Below are 22,166 nucleotides of genomic sequence, written 5' to 3' on the forward strand. Positions count from 1 at the left end.
CGTTAACAGCTGTTCACTTTGGAGGTGACAGTGGGGAGCCCGACAAACTGCTGCCACCGGACGGGAGGGGAGAGTCCACGCTGACGCCCTGACAGCCCTTTGCACTCTCCAGGTTCCACTCTGACCTGTGAGCCTCAGGGGAGGGTGTCACGTGAGCGCGATGTGTCATCACAACATCTCCAGCCCGTTGCGAAAAGTTGTAAAAGTCAGAGGAGAAAACCACCTCTGAGACCAAAAAAAAAAAAAAAAGGAAAACCCCAATCTCCAAACTCTCCAAGGATTTTGGAGAGACCCAAAGGGAAGAAAGAGAAGGGGGTGTATGGTGGGCCTTCTTAGCAAGAGAAAAGAGGCCATTGAACACACACCACTTAGCCGCTTTAGCAGACAGGGAAACTGAGGCTGCCATCAAAAACCACGGGCAACCAAGCAGGCTCCAACAGGCACCCCAGGAACTTCAGAGGTCAGCTCCAGTGTGCGGGGCTGGGGGTGGGGGGTGCGGGGTCGCACGAGCTTCCCCACGCGCCCAGCGCTGCCAGCTGGAGTTTCCGAGCCGGTGCATGCGTCCCAGCTGGGTCACAGGTGGCCTGCGGTGTCCGCCCCGCTCACGGGAGCCCCGGTGTATGCCCCCCAGCCCTCTCTCGGGGCCCCGAGCTCGCCCGCAGCTCTCTCCAGAACTCACGGGGTCCACTCCGCCACCCTGCCCCCCGTGTGTGCTCCCCCGCTCGGTGTCAGGAACCACAAGGTCTGTGCCCCTCCCCCGGCCCCCGGGACCCCCAAGTGCCCGCCCCGCCCGGGGCCCCGGTGTGCGCCCCCTCCCCCCCTCCCTTGCTGAGGCTGGGGGCGGCGCGCGGCCCGGACTCAAGCGAGGCCCAGGCGCCGCCGCAAGTGCGACGTGTCACAGGCCGGGCCGGCCCCTCCTCCCGCGGCCGCGGCCACTGCCGCAGCAGGGGCCGCCCGCGGGGTTCGGCGCCGATGGCCAGCAAGCCTCAACACGCCCGGCAGCCGTTACCTTATTGGTGGGCACCGAGCGGAGGCGCTTGAAGATGGTCAGGATGTCTTGCTTGCTGGGGTCCCCCATGGTCACCACAGAAGCGAGGCGCCGCCGGCCCGGCCAACCGGGAAGGACCGAGCAGGAGCGGTTGCCGCCTCCGGGAGATAGACGGCGGCCGAGGGGGGCGGGGCTGAGCGAGACGGCCAGGCCCCGCCCCCAGGCCCCGCCCCCTGTCCCGCCCACAACCGGAGCTCACGCGCCGCTCTCTTCTCGCGGCCTCGCTCGGCAGCGCCGCTGGCTCCGCCCGGTCGGGCCCCGCCCCGGCGCTGTCCGCGCGTGCGCAGGAGTCTCGGGCGCCTTCTTCCGGCCGCCGTCTGCTCGGGGCCGTGCGAGGCGAAGCTGGGCGCGGATGAGTTTGGTTCCCGCGCGCTGGCGCTTGGGACCCGCCGCCACTCGGGCGGGTGGATCGCCACGTCGACCGACGGCCGACTGCGTGCTTGGCCGAGGTCTTCTCACCTCGTCCTCGTGAGGGCGCAGAACCAGTCCCTCCAGGTGGCAGAGGAGGAGACGTGAGGGCAGAGGGCCGACCCGCCACCTCCCGACGCCGATTGTCGCTTGTCACCTTCCTTCCTTTAAAAAAAAATCTTTTTTTTCATTAAGGTGAAGCCGACCCCTGGGGTGGGGAAGCTTTCATCGCCCGAAAATTGGTTTTCTTAGAGGATCTGTTTGGGTATCGGGTCAGCGAGAGAGGGCCGTTCTCTTGAGGCTCAGCCCCAACTGGTGAATAGACCAGAAAAGCAGCGCGACTTTCCCCAGCGCCCCGGGCTGCAGCCCACCCTTTGGCTGACGTTACAGAGGGTTTGAACTCGAGGAGGGGCGCCTGGGTGGCTCGGTCAGTTAAGCATCTGGGTTCGGCTCAGGTCACGATGTCACGGTTCATGGGATCGAGCCCGGGATCCGGCTCTACACTGATGGCGAGGAGCCTGCTTGGGATGCTTTCCACCCCCACCCCCGCCCCCTCCCCCACTCTCTCAAAATAAATTAGTAAATTTTTAAAAATATAAATAAACTCGTGGAGAAAGGTGCCTCTTTCACTGTCTGGGTGTCGAGCCGCGGGGAAATTGTCACCTGAGGCTGGGTGGTGCATGCACGTGCAAGGAAAACGGGTCAACCTTAGCTCCAAGCCTGATTCAGCGGCTACTTCCTCTTCTGTGGCCTTGGTCAGGTCGCCTTGACTCCTGGCTTGGCTCATCTGTACAATGGGGCTGGAGATGAAGAATCAGGGCACCCCCGGAAGCAGCTTCCCCCCGGGATCCCTGGAAAAGGCTCTGGCAGTTCCTTTCTGCTTTTAGAAGCCAGGAGCGCTCACTCAACCTGTGTGGTTAGATGCCCGCAGGGGAAGTTGGCAGCTTGCTGGGATGTGGACTCAGATAAACCCAGGGTTGGAACTTTTCCTCAAGGAAGGAAAACATGACCTTCCAGAATAGTGAGTTACTTTTGCAGATAGCTGTGACTGAAAGTTCTTCCTTCTATTGAGTCCAAGTAGATATTCCTGTACTCTGTGTCCCTTGGTATTGATGCAGGCTGGCCCTTCAGAGGACCTGGAGGGAGTCCTGCAGGACCAGCCAAGAGGGCCCTTGGCTTTGCACAGGACAGAAATCCAACCTAGTGGGAGAGGAAGTGAGAGCAAAGGTTATCACATAGTGTAAGTGATACAACATAGCAGACGGAACGTCTGGGAGACTCGGAAAGGAAAGAAAAGAGTCTCTCCTTTGCTTGGGGTCTGGGTTGTTGTTGTTTTAACGTGGTTTTTTTTTTTTTTTTTTTTTTTTTTGAGAGAGAGAGAGAGAGAGAGAGAGAGAGAGAGAGAATCCCAAGTAGGAGCCATGCTGTCAACACAGAGCCCAACAGACTCAATCCCACCAACCGTGAGATCATGACCTGAGCCCAAATCAAGGGTCAGACACTTAACCGCTTAACTGACCGAGCCACCTGGGCACCCGGAGGGTCTGGGGTTTTAATGGAGGGTTGTGGTCTGGTGTACATGACTTAGGCATCTCAGGACTGGTCAAAACAAGGACAGGTGCTCAGGCGTCCTCCAGAAGCCCTGGAGCCCGGGGTCTTGGCATCGAGGTATCTGGAGTCTGTGGTCTTGGAAAATGTACCTGACGATCCTGCTTGGTCACTCCTTGGATGTTTCTATCATGCTGGAAGGCTCTCAAGAAATCATTAACTCCTTGACCTTTACAAGGAGGATATATACATGAAGGCATGCGCAAGACAGGGGTGCAGGTTCCTGTAGGAAAAGGAGCAGAGAAGCGTTTTTGTGCTTTGTGTTTTTCGTTTTAACGAGGTCCCTTCAGTTTCCCTGTCTCAATAGCTGTTTGGCCCTACACACAACACCCGGCACGTTTATGAGGAACAGTCCTGTCTTTTCTGATGGGACTGTTTACTCTTTGGAACTGAAATCTTACTTACCAAGTTACATATCAGACTCAGAGTATTATCTGCTCTGCGGCATAGAGATCCCCGAGGAGAAGAAAAAGCCATCCAGTGAAGTGCGGTGTCTACGCTGATAGGCAGGGGTATAAAGGGAGGAAAACCATCATTTGTACACGCATCATTCTCTTAGTCCTCATCTGCTTAAGTGTCCTTCATAGAACTTACTAGCACCTAACACTACGGTCTGTAATACTACAGATTGCCTCTCTTCGACTGCGTGTAAGTTTATTGAGATCAGATCTGTTTTGTCTCTGCCTCTGTCCCCCGCACCCAGAACGTGCCTGGCACATTGTGTACATTCACGAAAGATGTGCGGAACAGACTTCGAAGGTAGGAAGCTAAAAAGAGCGCCACTCCCAACATGATCATGAGAAAAGACTGGATAATCAACAAAAGCATACCTTTTCTTAAGCCAGTCAGATGGCTGAGGTTGCAAAGCCACCAAGTAAACTGAATTCCAAAGAGAAACGAGCCTCCCCAAAGATCAAAGGAACACAAGAACTCCTTCACCTTTGGCAAAGCGTAGGAGAAAGGTGGCCGCCATGCAAGTGGGCAAGGGGAACTCAGTTACAATTGTCATGAATTCTTTTTTTTTTTTTTTTTTTTTTAACGTTTTTTATTTTTATTTTTGGGACAGAGAGAGACAGAGCATGAACGGGGGAGGGGCAGAGAGAGAGGGAGACACAGAATCGGAAACAGGCTCCAGGCTCCGAGCCATCAGCCCAGAGCCTGACGCGGGGCTCGAACTCACGGACCGCGAGATCGTGACCTGGCTGAAGTCGGACGCTTAACCGACTACGCCACCCAGGCGCCCCTGTCATGAATTCTTAAAGGCCAAGTGTGGGCTGGCATGTCAGTTTGAAACAGCCAGAGGCCTCAGATGCAAGGGGTTTGCATTCATTCACAAGCTCTTGTCCACGAACCTCCATCAGAGACCTTTCTTCATAAGAAAGATGGAGGCAAAGAGACTTGAGAGACACCCCTGGGTGAGTCAGGTTTCCAACTGTCCGGAGATGGGCGCAAAACCCCACCCGCATCCCTTCTGGAAAACAAAAGTGGCAGACAAGCACTCTCCCTCAGGGTTCAGGCAAGGACCCACCGCTGCCAGAAGAGGAATAGAACCAAAACCCAGTAATACCAAATCCAAAAGAGGGTAAGAGGGCAGGTAAAAATTCACTGCTCCAGATTTAAGAATAACAGAATACAGAAGGAACCAGCCGACAGGCAGGTCCACGTGGCCTGCCGGGGACCGTCCCTGCTATTTACCTCTTACGAAGACATTCTGGTGTGGCTGTGGCCAAGTGAAATAATATTTAGTTTATTCAGTTCATTCAGTTAGATAGGAGCTTGCTGAAAGCCAAGTGCCCCTCAACGGAAAAAGCAGACTTGCCTAGACAGTCATACGATGAATCACAAAGTGAGAACAGGCACAGACCTTGTCCCTTGCCCCTGGAGGACACCAGTGAACTTTGGTTAGCGCTGAAGAGGAAAAAAACATAGGAATGCTATCTCTTACGCCATTTCTGTGCAGGTCAGATATATCTGAAAATGAACTCAGGAAATCACGAGCAGCATTATCTGATTCCCACGAACGCCTATGATGCTCAGATAGTGCACACTTGTCAATTCACAAATGCCCCGCTTTAAAAGGTCAAATATATAAATAACGATGTTTGTTATTGCCTTGATGTTACTGATTTTTACTTTTTATTTGTATTTTTTTTAATGTTTATTTTTGAGAGAGAGAGACAGAGTGCGAGTGGGGGAGGGGCAGAGGGAGAGGGAGACACAGAATCCGAAGCAGGCTCTGGGCTCCGAGCTGTCAGCACAGAGCCCAGGCGTGGGACTCGAACTCACAGACGGCGAGATCACGACCTGAGCCGAAGTAGGATGCTTAATGGACTGAGACACCCAGGCACCCTGCTGATTGATTTTTAAAAAGAAATTTAAGCTGATGCCCTTAGCTCCTGTAATGGGATTAACAATTTGGGATATCCTCATTGCTATAATATTTACACCGTTAGCAAAAATGATTGGAAAGCGAAATGAAAACTATGTTTATACAAAACCTGTACCTGAATGTTTATAAAAAATTTATTTACAATCATCAAAAACTGGAAACAAAAACAAAAACTGGGGGGGGGGGGGTGCCCAGGTGGCTCAGTCGGTTGAGCATCTTACTCTTGATTTCAGCTCAGGTCATGATCCCAGGGTTGTGGGATCGAATCCCGCACTGGGCTCCATGCTGAGCTTAGAGCGTGCTTAAGATTCTCTCTCTCAAGGGGCGCCTGGGTGGCTCAGTCGGTTAGGCAACCCACTTCAGCTCAGGTCATGATCTCGCAGTCCGTGAGTTTGAGCCCCACATTAGGCTCTGTGCTGACAGCTCAGAGACTGGAGCCTGCTTCGGATTCTGTGTCTTCCTCTGTCTCTCTCTGCCCCTCCCCTCCCCTCTCTCTCTCTCCCCAAAATAAATAGACATTTAAAAAAAAATTCTCTCTCTCTCCCGCTCTCCCCTGTTCATGCTCTCTTTCTCTCTTTAAAAACAAAAACAGGGGCTCCTGGGTGGCTCCGTCGGTTGGGCGGCCGACTTCGGCTCAGGTCACGATCTCGTGGTCCGGGAGTTCGAGCCCCGCGTCGGGCTCTGCGCCGACGGCTCGGAGCCTGGAGCCCGCTTCGGATTCTGTGTCTCCCCCTCTCTCTGCCCCTCCCCTGCTCATGCTCTGTCTCTCTCTGTCCCAAAAATAAATAAAACGTTAAAAAACAATTTAAAACAAAATAAAAATAAAAAAAATAAAAACAAAAACAAAACTGGAAACGACACAAACGGATTAGCAAAACATAGTGAATTCATTCACTGGAGACTATCCACAGTCAGAAGGGACGAACCATTGGTAGTTGAAACCACACGGATGGATCTCTAATTAATCACGTGAAGCAAAAGAAGAGAAGACAAAGGCTACATATGGATGTGGAGACGCTGGGGTTCGGAGCTGTCGGCCTACAAAGAATTCTTGAGACATCTTTGGTCCAAAACGTGGTTTTACTAAAGCACGAGGACCAGGCCCCTGGACAGGAAGAGCTTCTAGGACATTCTGGAAAAGGCAAAAGTGTACAAAGGGAAAACACGTGAGGGAGTTCCAAGGGTTGAGGCCATAAGGAAAGGTTGACTACAGAGCAGCCGGGAGAAATTTGGGCAGTGATGAGACACTTCCGTTTCTCCACTGTGGTGGTGGTTACAGGACTATATGCATCTGTCAGAAGTTGACTGTACGTGAAGTGGGGCGCATTTCACCGCATGTAAATTATACCTAAAACGTGAAAAAAGAAACAGGAAATGAAACAAAAGCTCAGGAGTAGGGGACTCAGGACCCATGGGATACCACGCAGCCATTAAATGTTCTATTTTGAGTGGAAGCCTATTTAGGGTCCTGACAAAAGGCTCGTGGAACGTTAAGAGAATGAAGCAGGGTGGCAAACTACATTTGCGGTATGATCCCAATTTTGCAAACCGCGTGCGCACTGCTGGCAACGACGACACGATACGTGCGCTACGCACGTGTGTGTGTAGAAGAAAGACTAGATAAAAATACACGGGAATATGAGCAGTGCCACGCATGGACATCCGGACCACGGGTGACTTTGTCTTTCTGAATACGTTTTGCCCAGTTTCCCAGTGTCCAGCTGAACCTTCGTTCCTTTTTACAACGAAGCGAGAAACATTAACCTTGTTATTTGCAAATATTATAAAGGGGCAGGAGCAGCCTGGCTGTCCTGACCCGGAAGTGGCGCGTTAGCTGCACCCAGTTTGCTTGCGGTCAGTTTTGCGTTGGCGACTGAGTGCCGTTGGGCTCCGGGCTATTTGTCTTTGTACCTCCCCGCCAGGTTTCTGCGGCCCGGCCATCTCTGCCACACTGGACCTGACCTCACAGTGCTACTTATCCTTTCCCCAAAGCGGTCAATGTTATTTACGTAGTTCTTCGTTCATCTGTTCCGATGACGTTTTGGGGTGACGGTGGAGGGGTCTGGAGCTGACGGCCAAGGTAGAATTCTTGAAGACGTCTTTGATGCAAAAAGATGATTTTATTAAAGCCCGGGGACAGGACCCGTGGGCAGGAAGAGCTGCGCTGGGGTCGTGAGGGGTAACTCATTACACGCGACCCCCCCCCCCCCCCAGGTTGGCAGGGGGCAGGGAGAGAGTAGATCTCTAAGGTATTTTGGAAGCAAGGTTTCCAGGACCTTGAGGGGCTGGCTGTGGCCAGGGGAACGTCATTTATTACCGTTTAGGCAGCTGAGCTCCTAGAGGGAGGTCACTCTTGGTTTCAAGGACTTGTCGATGGGCTGTAGGCAGCAAGGGAATTTAATTTTTCATTTGCCCGAGTTTCCCCGCAGCACCACGGCAAGCACTTAAACCCCTTGCCTTTGTTCTTGGGGGGCCGGGAGTCTCCGAGGAATATTCTACCCGGGGGTGGGGGCGGGGCACTGTTAGCCTGTACTTTGTGATCAGGGAGCTTGCCCCACGCTCCCTAATCACGTTCCTCCCTTCCTTCATTTCCCAGTCCTTTCCACAAAGGATTCGAAGAGGTCGAAAACACTAGAATCTGAATTTCACTGGACGGTCCAGAATGGATGTCATCTCATCTTTTCAGGTTAGCTCCGCGAGGGCCAGAGCGCTAGAGACAAGCTCTGGGGCTGGAGATAGGAAGGCTCAGTCCCCACACCAAGCGGCTTGCTCTTCGCGCCCGCAGTGACAGTGAGGTGGGGTGCTCCAGAGCACAGGGGAGGGCCTTTCGGTCAGGCAGCGATCTGCTGGGGAACTGGGTCCCGGACGTGTCCTTTGCTGAGCGCCGCCGGGGGGCGGGCGCCTCCTCGCCCTCACAGTCCAACAGCACAGCCTAGCGGGCATGGCTTGTACTGCACCCCCCGCGTCTGAACGCCCGCCTGGCGGGGTGGCAGCTGTGGCCCGTTGGGCAAGTTCCCCAACCTCTCTGTGCCTCCAGCTCCTTACCTGTAAAACTAGGAATGATCTCATGCACGTAGTTCATGGGGCTGCTGTAAGAATTCAGGAAGTTAACAGACGCTGAAGAGGTTAGAACAGGGCCTGGCACAGAGTGAAATACAAATGTGAACCACTATTCCCATTTTATCAAGGAGCAAACCAAAGCTTAGGGAGACGAAGTATTTCAATCAAGCTCACGTAGCTCATTAAGGTCACACAGTTGGACCAAGTCTGAGCGCAAAGGACCGTTACCTCATGGTCCATGCTTTTTTTTTTTTTTTTTACTTTGTAATGTTTATTTATTATTTTCTGAGAGACAGAGAGAGAGCAGGGAAGGGGCAGAGAGAGAAGGAGACACAGAATCCCAAGCAGGCTCCAGGCTCCGAGCCGTCCGCACAGAGCCCGACGCGGGGCCCGAACCCACGGACCGCGAGATCGTGACCTGAGCCGAAGTCGGACGCTCAACCGACTGAGCCACCCAGGCGCCCCTCATAGCCCATGCTTTTAACCACTAGCTTCATTTTTGTGCCTTTGTAAGACTGTTGTTAAGTTTCAGGGAAACAAAAATCTTTTCTCAGATTTTGGTGCAGAAAAAACCCAGCCTCCTTGCATACAGTTTCATACATGGATGAACACATGGGGTCTGGAGGAAGGACTGGTCGGGGAGGAATTGGACTCTCCATCGGAGATCTGCTTACCTTGGCAATTATCGGCTTGAGTTGGGATGACATTCGGGGTTAGACTGCCTCCGCAACAGTGTTCCCCAGATTTGTGTGTTTGTCAAGCACGTTCGCACTCTAGCCCCGCATGATCATGAAAAAGAGAAGGTAGGAACCGGTTCCCCATTTTCCAGATGAGGGGGAGGGGCTTACCTGAGGACCTGAAGCTCATCGGTTGACACGAGGTGCCCGTCTGACCCTGGTAGGACATCTCTCCCTCTGCCAGGTGGCTGCCCCTTAACCTTCCCCGCCCCTTGCATGGGAATCATGGGAATAGCCAGGGATGGGATGTCACATTGGTCTGTGTCCCTTGCTCCCTGGGCTCTCTTTGGACATATTCTCCCCACCTCCTTGGGCCAGACCGTGGTCTATCAGTCTCTGGGTCCCCAGAGCCCAGCTTCCATGCCCCGGAGCTGGGTTAGACGCACCCGCTGGTCATATGAACAAATCAAGGAGTACATGGGATCGCTGGTACTTTTGGAGGCTCTGACTTGCTGGTTGGACCAGCGGTTCTCAAAGTGTGGTCCTGGATCAGCACCGTGGGACTTGCTAGATAGGCAAACTCTGGACCCCACCCCCAACCTCGTGACTCAGAAACTCTGGCACGTGGTCCAGGAAGCTGGGTTGTAACGAGTCCTCGGGGGGTTCGATAGCACCTGCTTTTTGGAGTTAGGCACTGGAGTTGAAACCCCAGCTCTGCCCCTAACCTGCTGTGTGGCCTCATGCAAGTCAGTCAACCTCTCTGGTTTGTTTCCTCATCTGCAAAATGGCGCTCAGACGTAACGAGGAGGTTTGTATGACCCTTTGCCGAGAAAGGTGCTCAGGACCGGACCCGACGTGTAGCTGATAAATGTTAAGCCCAAGGCTGGATGGAAACAGTGGGCTGAGAAACTGCCTGTCCCCTGCCCGTGCGGACTCAGCCTGGCTCCTCGAACTCTGTGCTTGGCAGTGGCCCCACGTGGTGCAGGATGACCTTGTGCCTCAACAGCAAGCCTGCCAGATTCCATCTGGCCTGGGTCTGTCCTCCCTGGGGCAGCGGAGCGCCTCTATCCCAGCCCCAGATCCCTCCACCAGTGGCCCACATCTGTGTACCGGGCGCTGTGGCCTGGGCCCTGCTGCTCACTCCCACCAGAGACCACAGAGGTCCACCCGGAAGTCGATGCCTGGCCTTCTAAGGGAAAACAGAGTCCAGAGAGGGGCACACACCTCCTGCAGGTGTCTGGGGAAGGGACGCAGCGGGCAAGGCACCGGTCCAGCAAGGTCTCCTGCTTCCGGACACCCCCCAAGATCATTCCCATTTTATGGAGAGCGAGGCTCTGAAGTTCAGGCACTTGCTCGGGCTTCTTCAGGCCGCACAGGGGTGGGGGTCCTCCCCCGTCAGTCTGCAGTCCATCCCGACATCTTGCCAGGCAAGGGATGCTTCCCACCAGAAGTGGGGGCAACAGCTCAAGGACCCCAAGTACTGTGCCCCCAAGAGCCTTGGAGCTGGGTTGGGGGCCCTGTTTGTCCGAATTTCCTGAGACTTATAGGGTGGCCTCCAGAGTTCACCAGGCACCCCCTCCTCCCGGGTGTCAGAATGACTCGGTCCCTCCCTGAGCTTCTGGAGTCCCCTCGAGGCAAACTTGTGTCCTTCCTCCCTTCTGTCCTGGCACCGCTTAGCCTTGCATACAGTAGGTGCTCAAGAAATGCTCCTGAGTGAGTATCACCCAGGCAGAGGGTTAGCCTTGCATATAGTAGGTGTTCAAGAAATGCTCAGTGAATGAATATCACCCAGAGGGTTAGCCTTGCATACAGTAGGTGCTCAAGAAATGCTCGGTGAATGAATATCACCCAGGCAGAGGGCCAGCTGACTCCCCGCCAGGAGGGGCTACTCAGGGTCAGGAGCCGCTCAGCGCCCCCCAACCATTCACTCTGCGACCGCGGGAATTTCGCTCCTGCCCCTGACGTGGCCCGTTTCCCCGTGAACAAGTGGGGGGGGTGGTCCCGTGGCCCACAGGGACCCTCCCCGACCTCCCCCATCAGTATGTTGACGGGTTGTAGGCAGCCGCCTCCAAGTCTGCCCCCCGTCACAGCCCAAGCCCACAGGTCACCCAGCAAACACCAGACCAGGCACGTAAAGGGTGGTAAAGGGTCCTGCCGCGAAGCCCAGGACAGGGGCCCGCTCGGAACTCGGAAAACCTAGTGTTTTAGCTCAAGCTGCTGCAGAGGGGATCTCTGCCTGGGTCACTCAGCCAGGGCTTGCTGGCCCTCGGGGCATTCCCTGGGGCTTGGACGGGAGCTGAAATACCCTTTCCCACCCTCTGCTGAGGGGAAGGGACCGGGCAGGCAGCAGAGGGTCCCAGGGCCCCGTGAAGGTGGTGTGCGTGCAGTAGTGACCCCGGCGGTTGCTATGGAGGGGGAAGGACAGAGGGACGAAGAGGACTCGGTGGCCCAGCACAGAAGGTGTGGGAGGGGCAGTCAAGGATGCCAGAAGGTTCTGGCTGGGGACCGGGGGGGAGGGGGGTGTCACTCATCACCACAGTAACAGTTACCACCTCCTGGGCCCCCGGGGCCTTGCACGCCTGCCTCTAACCCTCCAACAGGAAGGCGGGCACCACTTTGGCCTGGGCAAGCGAGGGGTGGGTTGGGATTCCCTGAGGGCCAGGACGGGAGGGGGCAGGTGGGCAGGGAGGGCCCTTCAGGATCTCTTGCAGGAGCTCTGAGAGGACAGGCTGCGAACAGGGCCTGGCTGAGCAGAGGGGGTTTCATCCTGACTTCTGAGGGTTCCTCCTGTTCACCCCCTGCTCTTCAGCCGCCAGTGGGGGCTGCGAGGAAGGGCCTGCTCTCGAGAACCCTGCAGTTCTGTCACGGGACCTCAGGCAAGTCGCAGAACTTGAGTTTCCAGACCTTCCGTGTCCTCTTCTGCAAAGCAGGGGGACTCCAGCCTCCCCCGAGGCCGTCATGATGCAAGCTCACCACGTGCCCAGGACTGGCCGGCTCGGGCCTCGGGGACGGGAGCCTGCTCCGACCCCTCCCTTCCGCCCTGTCCTACCTCGCGTCTCTGCGGCAGCCGGGGGCAGCTCCGATGGGCTCCAACTCCTCATGAGCGGAGAGCAGGGGCCCCATCGCCCATCGGGTGACGAGGCTTGGTCTCCGCCTTCCTGAGCTGGGCAGAGCGGGGCTGCGGCGCCCGCCTCGCTCCTCTGACTCCGAGGGCCCAGTGCCCAGAACGGGCGCGTTTCTGGACGAGCCTTACCAGGGTTCGGTGTATGGGGCTGTGGCAGCCCTCGCAGCTCTTTCTCACCTTGCCCTTTCGACTCGGGCCACCCCAGGGAGGGCGGAGGGCCCCACAGGGATTTTAGTGCCACAGGCCGGCTGGGACTCCTTGGGTAACTATGGCTCTAGGGGCCTCCGTGTCCGCTGCAAAATGCAACGGGGAGCCTCATCCCGCTCGCGGGACGTCCGGAGAGGGGCATGTTATCCGCAGGTACCGTATGAGCAGAGCACAGGGCCCAGGAAGTGTGTTCACAGCAGCCCAGGTGATGGACGGTCGCTCATCTGGGTCCAGCCAGCCTGTCTACACCGGGGAAGCCCAGGCCACAGCGTGGCGGGTTTTGGGGAAAACCCTGAGGGGTTCAGGTGCCTCAAATCCCCAACCTCTTTCTTTTGCAGGGGACATAATAGCCCTTTGGGCAGCAGTCCGGTGCCTGGGATCTCGCCCAGCTCCAGAGCTGGTAGATGCTGACGGAGACACGGTCGCACCGCTGACGGGAGCGTGAGGCACACACGGCTCTGAGACGGTCACACTCACGAGATCAACTGTTTATTGATTTTTTTCCTAAAATACTATACATTTAAAGAAACTCCTAACTGAAAAGACTTGACAATTTTTGGTAGATCTGTAGCAAAGGAATGAGGATTTCTGCTGGTAAGTTTTCATGACAAAACAGACACACACCCACTTTCCAAGCAAGACCTCAAGCTCACTGGAAACGTTGAGAAAATGCATAGCTTGTGATGGCGGCGGCCATTCCAACAATGTCTGAGTTACACAAAATAAAGGTTTTCCCTCCTTCCCTCCCTCCCCTGCCCTGTCATTACAGTGTGGCTCCTGCCCCAGCACGTCTGCTCCCGATGACCACGGCTGCTCAGAAGAGACCCCCGTGCTCTGGGCTGAGACCCAGCTTTCGTGCACTCACGAGGAATAAAGGAGGACTGTGGACCCTGCGGCTGCCGCAAAGACACGGGAGTTTGTACAGTGTTCTGCTACGGAAAGGACTAAGGCTGGTCAGAAGGTGGACCCACGGCTGGCCGGCGAGGACACGCTTCCCCACAGCTGTCTCCACTTCAGAGGCCCAGGGCCGCGTCCCGAGCCCAGAGGAGGCCTGGCCCACCGGCCAGGCCTGTGCCCGAATGTCACAGTCTTCAAGCAGTTCAGTTAAACCCACTGTCAAAAGCCGTTACGTCTCGTTAAAACAGTAGGCGAACTCTTTAGATTCTCTGAATATCAAATAATATATACAGATATACACCAAGAGAGGACAGTCTGACGTAAAGCATCTTCGGCTACAGATGCGTGTGCTTGAAAAGTTAGTCTTACTTTTTAACCTTCCAAATCTCTGACAAAATCGTTAACCGGCAAGAGTAGAATCTTAAACGCAAATAGGACGAAAATAGCTTTTAAATATGGCGACGCGGGGAGTACGACGTAAGGTTACCCCCGAAACTCGTGGAGGACGCCCCGACGCAGACAGCATTCGCGGCCGTGCCCAGCCTGATGCGCTCCTGCCTTCCCACCGCTCTCTCTTGCCTCCCAGGCCGCCCGCCCCTCTCGATGAGCCACGGCAGGACCTACCGGGCGGCACGGGAACAGACCCCCCCCCCCCCCCCCGCTGCCGCAGGACTGGTGTATATCAATCTGTGCCATCGTTTAAGCATAAATGAGTGGAAGAACAGGCATGTAAAAAAAGCATCACCGTACACAGCCTTTAAATGAAGGACCTCAAAGTCCTCACTCGAGTGAAGCGTCCACTTGAGTTGTGGGTGAGGAGACTCGTCGGAGAAAGCCATCGGCGGAGCGAGAATCAGCGGAAGCCACTGCCGACTCGGAGGAGGAAAGGAGGAAAGACGAGGGCGAGACTACACAGATCTGCGAAAAGCCAGCACAGCACGCACAGCGGGCGGGACGGGGGCCGGGGCGCCTGCCGTCCTACTGTGGCTTCCTGCGCGCAGACCTCTCCGTCGGCACCGCGTGCGGGAAGGGTGCCGGGTCCCGGGTGAAATGACCGGCGCGTCCGCCTTCGAGAGACACCATGAAGCCAAGAGCAACGGAACCGTCAGCCTTTGCAGGAAAAGGAGCGGACGCTCACACGGCCGGCTGGTGCCGGGGGTGTCGCTGCCCGGGCCCGACGGCCAACGGAGCTCCCGGGACCGCTGCCTCCACCCTCCGCCAGCCAGCCGGCTGGCCCGTCACTGGATTGCCTCGACGTAGTTCGCGGGGTACAGGCCGACCTGTCCGTTGTCCAAGCGTCCCTTGCACCAGCCCTGCTCATCCTCGTCCTCGATCTTGGTCAGCTCGTCCCCTTCAAGACAAGAAGGGAGCGGTCCTGGTGAGCGGGTGGGCGACAGGCTGACCGCCCGGTCAGAGTCGCCCTCGTGGCTCAGCCCCCACCCTGGGCCCACGGAGGGTCTCGGACCTGGGGGGAAGGGCATTCTCTGGGGGACAAAGGGCATTCTCTGGGGGACAAAGCGGGGCCTGCGGCCTGGTTATTTCTCTACTAGGTTGCACCCGAAGCCGTCCTTTCGGCCACAGGGGCCTCTGAGAGGTGTCATGGCTGCCGTCTCTCAGTGACCCTAAAACAAGCAGCTCCCAGACACTGCAGAATTAAATGCCACAGGCCCGTGCCTCCTGAGTGTCCCAGGCCAGGTCAGAGGAATCCTTTCCGAGGGTCCACACCACCCCTCCTCCACCCTCTCCTGCTGTCCTCCCTCCCGGGCCCTGGCCCACTCGGTCTGGTATCTCCTCCAGCACTCACTGCCCTGCCTCATGCCTTCGTTTCATCTGTGTCCAGAGCAGGCTGTGGGAAGGGCAGGGACCCATCACTCGGTCCCCAGCGCCCAGCTCGGGGCATTTGTCCTCAACCCCCCTCCAAACACTGTGAAATGGAAGCCATTCGCCGCGTGTGTTAGTGTGGCTGATGCACGTCTGGTCTGTTCGGACACGGAGGCACCACGAATTCAAGCCAGGCCCCGGGCAGTGGAGGAGATACACTCATGAGAGGGGACAGAGGGAGGCCGGCCCTTCCAGGAGCCAGACCAGGGGGACGAAGACCAAAGGTGGGGTCGGGGCCGTGGTGGGGGAAGGTCCAGGCCTGGCGGCCAGAGGGGTCCAGAGCCAGGGGACGGGCGAGGAGCCACCTTGCGGAGACGCCGTGGGAACCCGCAGCCCGGACCTTCCCGGGAGCGGGGAGCCGGTGGGAGCCGGTCGGCCCGGCTAGGAGACCGGGCAAAGCGCCCTGCGCCTGGGCCCCGTTTCCTCATCTGCAGACCGGGTTCCGGGAGGATTAAGCGTCAGATCAGGGAAGGGCCGGGTGGTGGCCAATATGCACTGAGCAGCTGCCGTCACTCCCACGTGGGGGTGGTTTTTCCTGCAGCCGCTGCGCCCGAGATGGGCACCGGGCCGCTCTGTTAGCACCGGCCCCCGCGCAACTCTGACTCGGCAACATCAGCAGCGAACGCGGGGCGGAGGTGAGTGTCGCGAGCGGTAAACTCCATCCTCTCCTGTCCTTCCCGACCCCCACTGTGGGCTCCTGGCAGGGCCGACGCTTCTACAACTGGCTTTTCCCTCATTCCGCCTTGCGTGCCGCCAGGCTCGCGGGTGCACGGCGAGACCAGCTCCGTGACACTCGCACGGGGTGGCAAGGGCGCCAGGGAGAGGCTCCGTGGGCACCTGAGACCCCGAGGAGCAGCGAGCGCCAGCACAAGCTACAGGCAGAAGGAAGCGGTGGCAGCCGGGGGCAGATGTCACGTTACAAATAACACCGAAAACAGACACGGTGAAGAGGGCAGCTTTTGGGCTGTGAAACGTGAATCGGTGATTAAAAGCACGGGTCTCAGTCAGCGTGCTTTTATCAATTCACTCGGAGCAGACGAGGATGTTTGTATCTAAAAGCTGTTGGCAGGGGTGCCTGGGTGGCGCAGTCGGTTAAGCGTCCGACTTCAGCCAGGTCACGATCTCGCGGTCCGTGAGTTCCAGCCCCGGGTCAGGCTCTGGGCTGATGGCTCGGAGCCTGGAGCCTGTTTCTGATTCTGTGTCTCCCTCTCTCTGCCCCTCCCCCGTTCATGCTCTGTCTCTCTCTGTCCCAAAAATAAATAAAAAACGTTGAAAAAAAAAAAAAAATTTTTAAAAGCTGTTGGCAAATCCAACAGGCGGGACTCAGAAAGAATTAGGAATTAAAAATGATTAAATCGAGGGGGTGCCTGGGTGGCTCAGTCAGTTACGCGTCTGACTTTGATTTTGGCTCAGGTCATGATCTCCCTATTTGTAAATTCGAGGCCCACGATGGGCTCTGCACTGACAGCAGGGAGTCTGCTTGGGATATTCTCTCTCCCTCTCTCTCTCTCTCTCTCGCCTGCTCTCTCTCAAAATAAATAAATAAACTTAAAAGGAAAAAAAAAAAAGAATCAATGAACAGATGAAGTAAGGGGCTAATGACCACTAGATCTCAGAAACTGGGCAAAGGTGCGTTATGGTGCTTAAGGACTCTCTACAAGCGGCCAGGGGCACCTGATGACCAACCCTGGGCTCGAGGGTGTGGGGCCAGCTGCCGGCCTGCCGAGCACACGACACGGCCCTCCGCCCCACAAGCTGGGCACGGGGGTCCGTCCCAGTGCACACGGCAGCCTGCGCTGGTTGAGCTCATCCACCTAGAGGGGTAGGTGCTGGATCTGGGGTGTCTGTGAGGAGCGAGCAAGGCAGAAGGAAGGAGCTTGGCTCTCTGTGGGCCCACGTCTGTGGGCCTCCTCTGAAAGGCTCTAAGATAGGCTCTTTCAAACTGAGGGTTGCAACCCATTTTGGCAAATTGCAACCAGCATTAAAAAACAAACAAACAAACAAACAAACAATAAAAGACAAAGGCTAGAAAATCTGTGGCACAGGGCTCCCGTAATCTGGATCTAGACTGTTCTGTAAAACAGAAGTTTCAGCTACTGGCAACAAAGGTGTGCTGGTGATAGAACACATACGATGTGGCCACAGGAGTAAGTTCAAAAGGCACTACCCTAAAACGGGACTCCAGGTGGCCCAGGGGCACACCAAGTGCTATTCTGGGGTCTGGGCCAGGAGGCTGGCTAAGGGCTCCTCTGCCAGCTGGGGGCGTCTCTGGAGAAAGGCTTCCCCTGGGGACCCCCAGGGCTGCTGGGAAAACTGGCTGGTGCTGGAGACCAGCATGTCCTGCCCAGTGCCCCGCTGTGCCCGGTCCTCGGTCCTGCAAGGGGTGGCGCCTCAGGCAAAGGCACCAGGGCACCTCATGCCTTCTAACGTGTGGCATTGAGCACCTGCTGCTTTTGAAATGTGGCGGGGAGGACCGGCAAACGAAACTTGCAGGAGTTTCCCAGACTTAGAAAAACAAAGACACCCCCTAAACCCTAAGCCCCTAGCAGGTCGGAAGCATCCCCCCCAGATGCCCGCCAGGGAGCCCACCTACCAGCCTTGAAGCTCAGCTCGTCATGCTCCTGCCCTTCATAGTCGTAGAGGGCCCGGACCCGCACTTCTGTCCCCGAGGTGGCATCCTCATCAAATGGGTTTGAGTCCCCATTGGCATCCGTGGACGAGAACGGGTTGTTGGACTCGTCATCTGACCAGTCAGTGGGGTAGCTCTGGGTCTTCTCGTAGCTGCTCACGCTGCAAGAAAGGAAGGGTTGACCCGGCGCTCCGAGCACGGGGCCGGCAGAGGCGCAAGGCCCTGCCTGGAGCCTCACCCCTGCCAGGGGAGGCCGCAGAGCCCTGGGGCCAGGCAGGGGGCTCCTTCGGCAGGAGAGGAGCCCCTCGGCACACCTGTCTCCCTGTGGTGGTGGCGCGAGGGCCTCGACGAGGGTTAGCAGAGTACAGAAAAGAAGCAAGCACGGATTATTAACGGGTGCCCCCCCGCCCAGCGAAAGAGGAGCCAGAGGCTGTCTACACCGGCAGCCGGGCACCTCCTGCAGGCCTCGTGCATTGCTCTGAGTGCCAAGGGGGCAGGAGCCTGGACAGAGAGAGACGAGAGACAGAGCGAGCAAGGTGGAAACCGGAGGGAAATGTTTGTTCACCAACTTTTTGGCCTTAACGTCCTCCTTCTCACTGACGGTGCTCCCCGTGTCGTCCTCGTCCTCGAAAGGGTTGTAGTTGGACAGTGACTGTGCTGACCGTGTGGGGTTGCTCGGGACACTAAGGTCACTACAGGGAGAGAGACAGCTTTCAGGGGACCCCAGCTCGGCACCCCGCCCGGGGCCTGCATGCTCCCAGCTGCAGGATCACAGGGCCAGGGTCTGAAAGGACACACCGGCCACCCCCGCCCCGGATAGGAGGATATGTTGTTTGAGTGGGAAGATGGTCTTAGCAAAAACACTTAGTGATATTCTGGTGGCTAAACACACTTACGGCGTCTAAGAGAGGACGACACTGCCATTTCCCCTCCTTGCCTCTGGACACTGGCTATCCTGAACAGGAGGCCTGGGGTCGGGACAGGCTGCCGCTGGAGCCCAAGTCATGTCTGGGCTTTCGGCTTCTCCCCACAGCCCCCCAACCTGGCCCCCGTTCCCGATGCTGTGAGCTGGCAGGCCAGCCTGAGGGGCTCAGCCTGGGGAGCAGACAGCCTGGGAGGCTCAGAGCCCTGCTGCGGAGAGCAGGAGGGAGGCCCCTGGCCCTCGCCAGACCCCACAGCACAGCACTCTCCTCCTCCTGACTACAAAGGGTCCGGTGGCCTCCTCCCCACTTCTGGGGTTAGAGCTTCCAAAATTGGCACCAAAGCCTACTGAAGCCCTTTCCAAGCCCTTTCCAAGAAGAAAGAAGGAGCCCTTTTGTGCTCCACAGAGAGAACATCCATCTGCACAACTGTATCAGCCGCCTACTGGGTGTCAGGCCCAGAGGGGACAGACTGGAGAGAAATCTGACCCAAGCCCGGCCCGGTGGCCAACAGCCAGGACGCAGTGACTGTGGGCACAAGGCGCAGAACAGGATGGCCAAGAAACGCGACAGGCCCCTAAGAGCCCCGGCACCCGACTGTGGAATTAAGCGGCAGGGTGGGGCTTGTGGGGCCAGCACCGCCTCCTGCCGCCAAGTGGGGGACTGTGTGCGGTCGGCACCCACGGCGCTGGATGGATGGCCCAGACAGAGTGGGGGGGGGGGGGGGCAGGGCACAAATGCCACCAGTGACCCCAGGTGGCCAGCCACTGCCTCAGTGGCCTGGCGAGGGGCACCGGACCCAAGCCTGGGCTGTATGCCTGAGGCCAGCAGGCCCTCCTCTCTCCCTGGCACCTTTCTCTTTCTGTAGGGGGCTGGTGCTGGGCGGCCCCGGCTGCCTAGACTCTCCCACGCCCTCCTCCCCGACCCCTGGGGTGGTGTCTCACCCTCCACACCCCTGCGCCAGTCACACAGGTGCTGGCCTGATCCCTGGGACAGCTCGTACTGCTCTGGCCACTTCACCAAGTTCACCTGTCCAGACGGAGGCACAGCCATCTGAATGGTGACCCATCACGTCTGCCCAGGAGGCCCGGGTAGGAGCTTCAGTGCCCGGGGATGCAGAAAGGGCTCCGGAACCTTCACGGACCCTCCCGGGAGGCACAACCGTGAGGTCTATCGTTACCGTTGTGGCAGGGAAGCCTCTGGGTGCGGAGCCTGTGCGGCAGGAGTGGCCTCTGGGAGGGGCAGCTCCGCAGAGGACAGCAACACCTGCCCACCGGGACGCGGAGGCCCGGGGACAGGCCTCGTCCAGCACACGCTTTCCCAGAGGTTCCAATGACCTCAACATCACCTCTTCTATCCAAACTAGGTTTCAGCAAACAGTGACGTGGGAAATAAAATAACCAACGCTCTCACCAAGGAGGTGACATGTGGGGGCCTGGGTGGCTCAGTCGGTTAAGCGTCCGACATCATCTTGGGTCATGCTCGCGTTCTGTGGGTTCAAGCCCCACGTCAGGCTCTGTGCTGACAGCTTGGAGCCTGGAGTCTGCTTCAGGTTATTTGTCTCCCTCTCTCTCTGCCCCTTCCCCACTCACATTCTGTCTCTCTCGCTCTCAAAAAAAAAAAAAGGGGGTGGGTGGGACACATGACAATGCTGTCCTGTGCTGCCCCCACTCCCAAATCAGGCCCCTGCACACGGCACAGGGAAGCAACCTGGCCAGGATGCCCGGTCCCACCAGAGGGAGCCACGACAGCGACCTCCACCTGCCCGTGTGCCAGTGGAGATCCACAACGACCAGCCCCTGACATCAGCTCCCGCCCTCACTTGGGGCCAGAAGCCATGTGTGTGGCAAAGGCTCCCTTCTCTGGGTCCTTCCACAGCTCTGGCACCAGGTGAGCTGAGGATCCTTCCCAGGGCTGCCCTTGGACCACTACCCAGCAGAGCTTGGATGCCCTGGAAGCATCTGGAAAGACGTGTGTGTGGGGCTCCCTGCAAGGCTTCACTGGGGAGTGTCCGGCCCACGCAGAGGACCCAGGGGACCTATCCCAGGGGACGGAGGCTGCCCCAGTGCCCACCTGCTGGGCTTGCTCTGCAGAGCCTGATCGCCTGTCTGGTTGATGCCCGTCAGGGTGACGCCGTCGGTAGCCTTCTTCTTCTCTCTCCGGCTGAGAGTTCGATTCAGGTCTGCGGACCACTCCTGGGCAGCAGGCACCGAGGGAGAGAGACAGGGAAGTTCATTAGTTTGAGGCCACGTCAGTCTAACACACCGGCCAGCCAGCCAGTGGCCCGCCCTGCCTGGCTAGTGACACGTAGCCTCGCTGCCTCGATTTTGCCTTGTTTTCCAGCCGACCTCAGGTTCCTGGCACCTTCCTACTCCCCCTCCTCACTGCTAAAGGTGGGGACTTGGGCCTGTGGTGGCCTGGTCTCGGGAGGAGAGTTTGGCCAGCCAGCACGCAGGTGTCCAGGGAGCCTCCCCATCCGGCCCCTGCCCACGTGGCACTAAGCCTCCGGCCACCTCAAGCCACCAGGGGTCGCCAGAGGCCTCGCCAGTTTCCTTGAGCCTTCCAAATTAGCTCTTTCAGCAAAGATCCTTCCTATTTATTCCCTAAAGTGTTTCTGGCTCCCAGGGGAACAGGAGGGCTGGCTACTGGACTCTGAGCAAGCCTGCAACGTGGGGACCGCACCACGGGGTACAAACGCACAGGGCCTGGATGTCACATCACCAAAGGGGCAGATAAGCCAGCTCGACCTCACAGGTCTCCGGGAGCGGCTCCCTCACTGGTAGCACGTGCTGCGGGGCTAACCGAGCAAAGAGTCGACTCCCCAAAGGTTCCCTAGTTTCCCAGCACGTAAACAGCTTTTATCAACTGCACTGAGGGACGCTGGAAGCGGGGAAAGGAAGAAGGGCCGTCCCTAACACGTGTCCCTAACACGATCTTGCAGAAAGGCAGGTAACCCCACCCGTTACCAAACCACCTCCACTGAACTCACCCTTGGTGTGATCGAGGCCACAGCGTGGCCCACATGTACCTGTAGGGCCTCCAGATTAGAAGGCATCTTAGAAACACCAAGTCTAACCTGCCAACTTGTCAGACGAGGAAACTGAGGCCCGGACAGAAAATGTGACCTTGGCCACACAGAGTTGGTGGCAGACTTGGGCCTGACTCCAGATCCTGGTCACCTATTTGCTGATAATTATCTTCCCAACCAAAATCAGCTGACTCAGAGAGACCCGTCCCGACTGGGTGGGCTCCCCAGGGCCCACGTAATCGACACCAGGCCGGCTGGGGAAGGAGGGCCGGCCGTTCACGAGGACAATG

The 22,166-nt window shown here is 57.3% G+C and overlaps 2 protein-coding genes across 6 annotated transcripts in view; both read right to left on the reverse strand.

The window, feature by feature from the left end:
- The window catches only part of ARFGAP3 (ARF GTPase activating protein 3), a 55,350-nt gene extending 54,156 nt beyond the window's left edge, over positions 1-1,194 (reverse strand). The window contains exon 1 of the mRNA XM_060656151.3: positions 1,010-1,194. Coding sequence (XP_060512134.2) covers positions 1,010-1,078 — 69 coding nt within the window. The 5' untranslated portion in view covers positions 1,079-1,194. The remainder of the gene's footprint in view (positions 1-1,009) is intronic.
- An 11,800-nt stretch (positions 1,195-12,994) lies between these two features.
- PACSIN2 (protein kinase C and casein kinase substrate in neurons 2) overlaps positions 12,995-22,166 on the reverse strand; it is a 134,598-nt gene continuing 125,426 nt past the window's right edge. For 4 of the 5 annotated variants that reach the window (XM_060656153.3, XM_060656155.3, XM_060656157.3 and 1 more), the window contains 4 exons: positions 20,922-21,043; positions 18,498-18,620; positions 17,893-18,089; positions 12,995-14,769 (listed from right to left, as the gene is read on the reverse strand). In XM_060656153.3, the coding sequence (XP_060512136.1) occupies positions 14,657-14,769; positions 17,893-18,089; positions 18,498-18,620; positions 20,922-21,043 (555 nt within the window). In that variant the 3' untranslated portion in view covers positions 12,995-14,656. The remainder of the gene's footprint in view (positions 14,770-17,892; positions 18,090-18,497; positions 18,621-20,921; positions 21,044-22,166) is intronic. The other variant, XM_060656152.3, reaches the window with a different exon arrangement.

Source organism: Panthera onca, chromosome B4 (assembly GCF_046562875.1).
Source record: "Panthera onca isolate mPanOnc1 chromosome B4, mPanOnc1 haplotype 2, whole genome shotgun sequence".
NCBI classification, from domain to species: Eukaryota; Metazoa; Chordata; class Mammalia; order Carnivora; family Felidae; genus Panthera; species Panthera onca.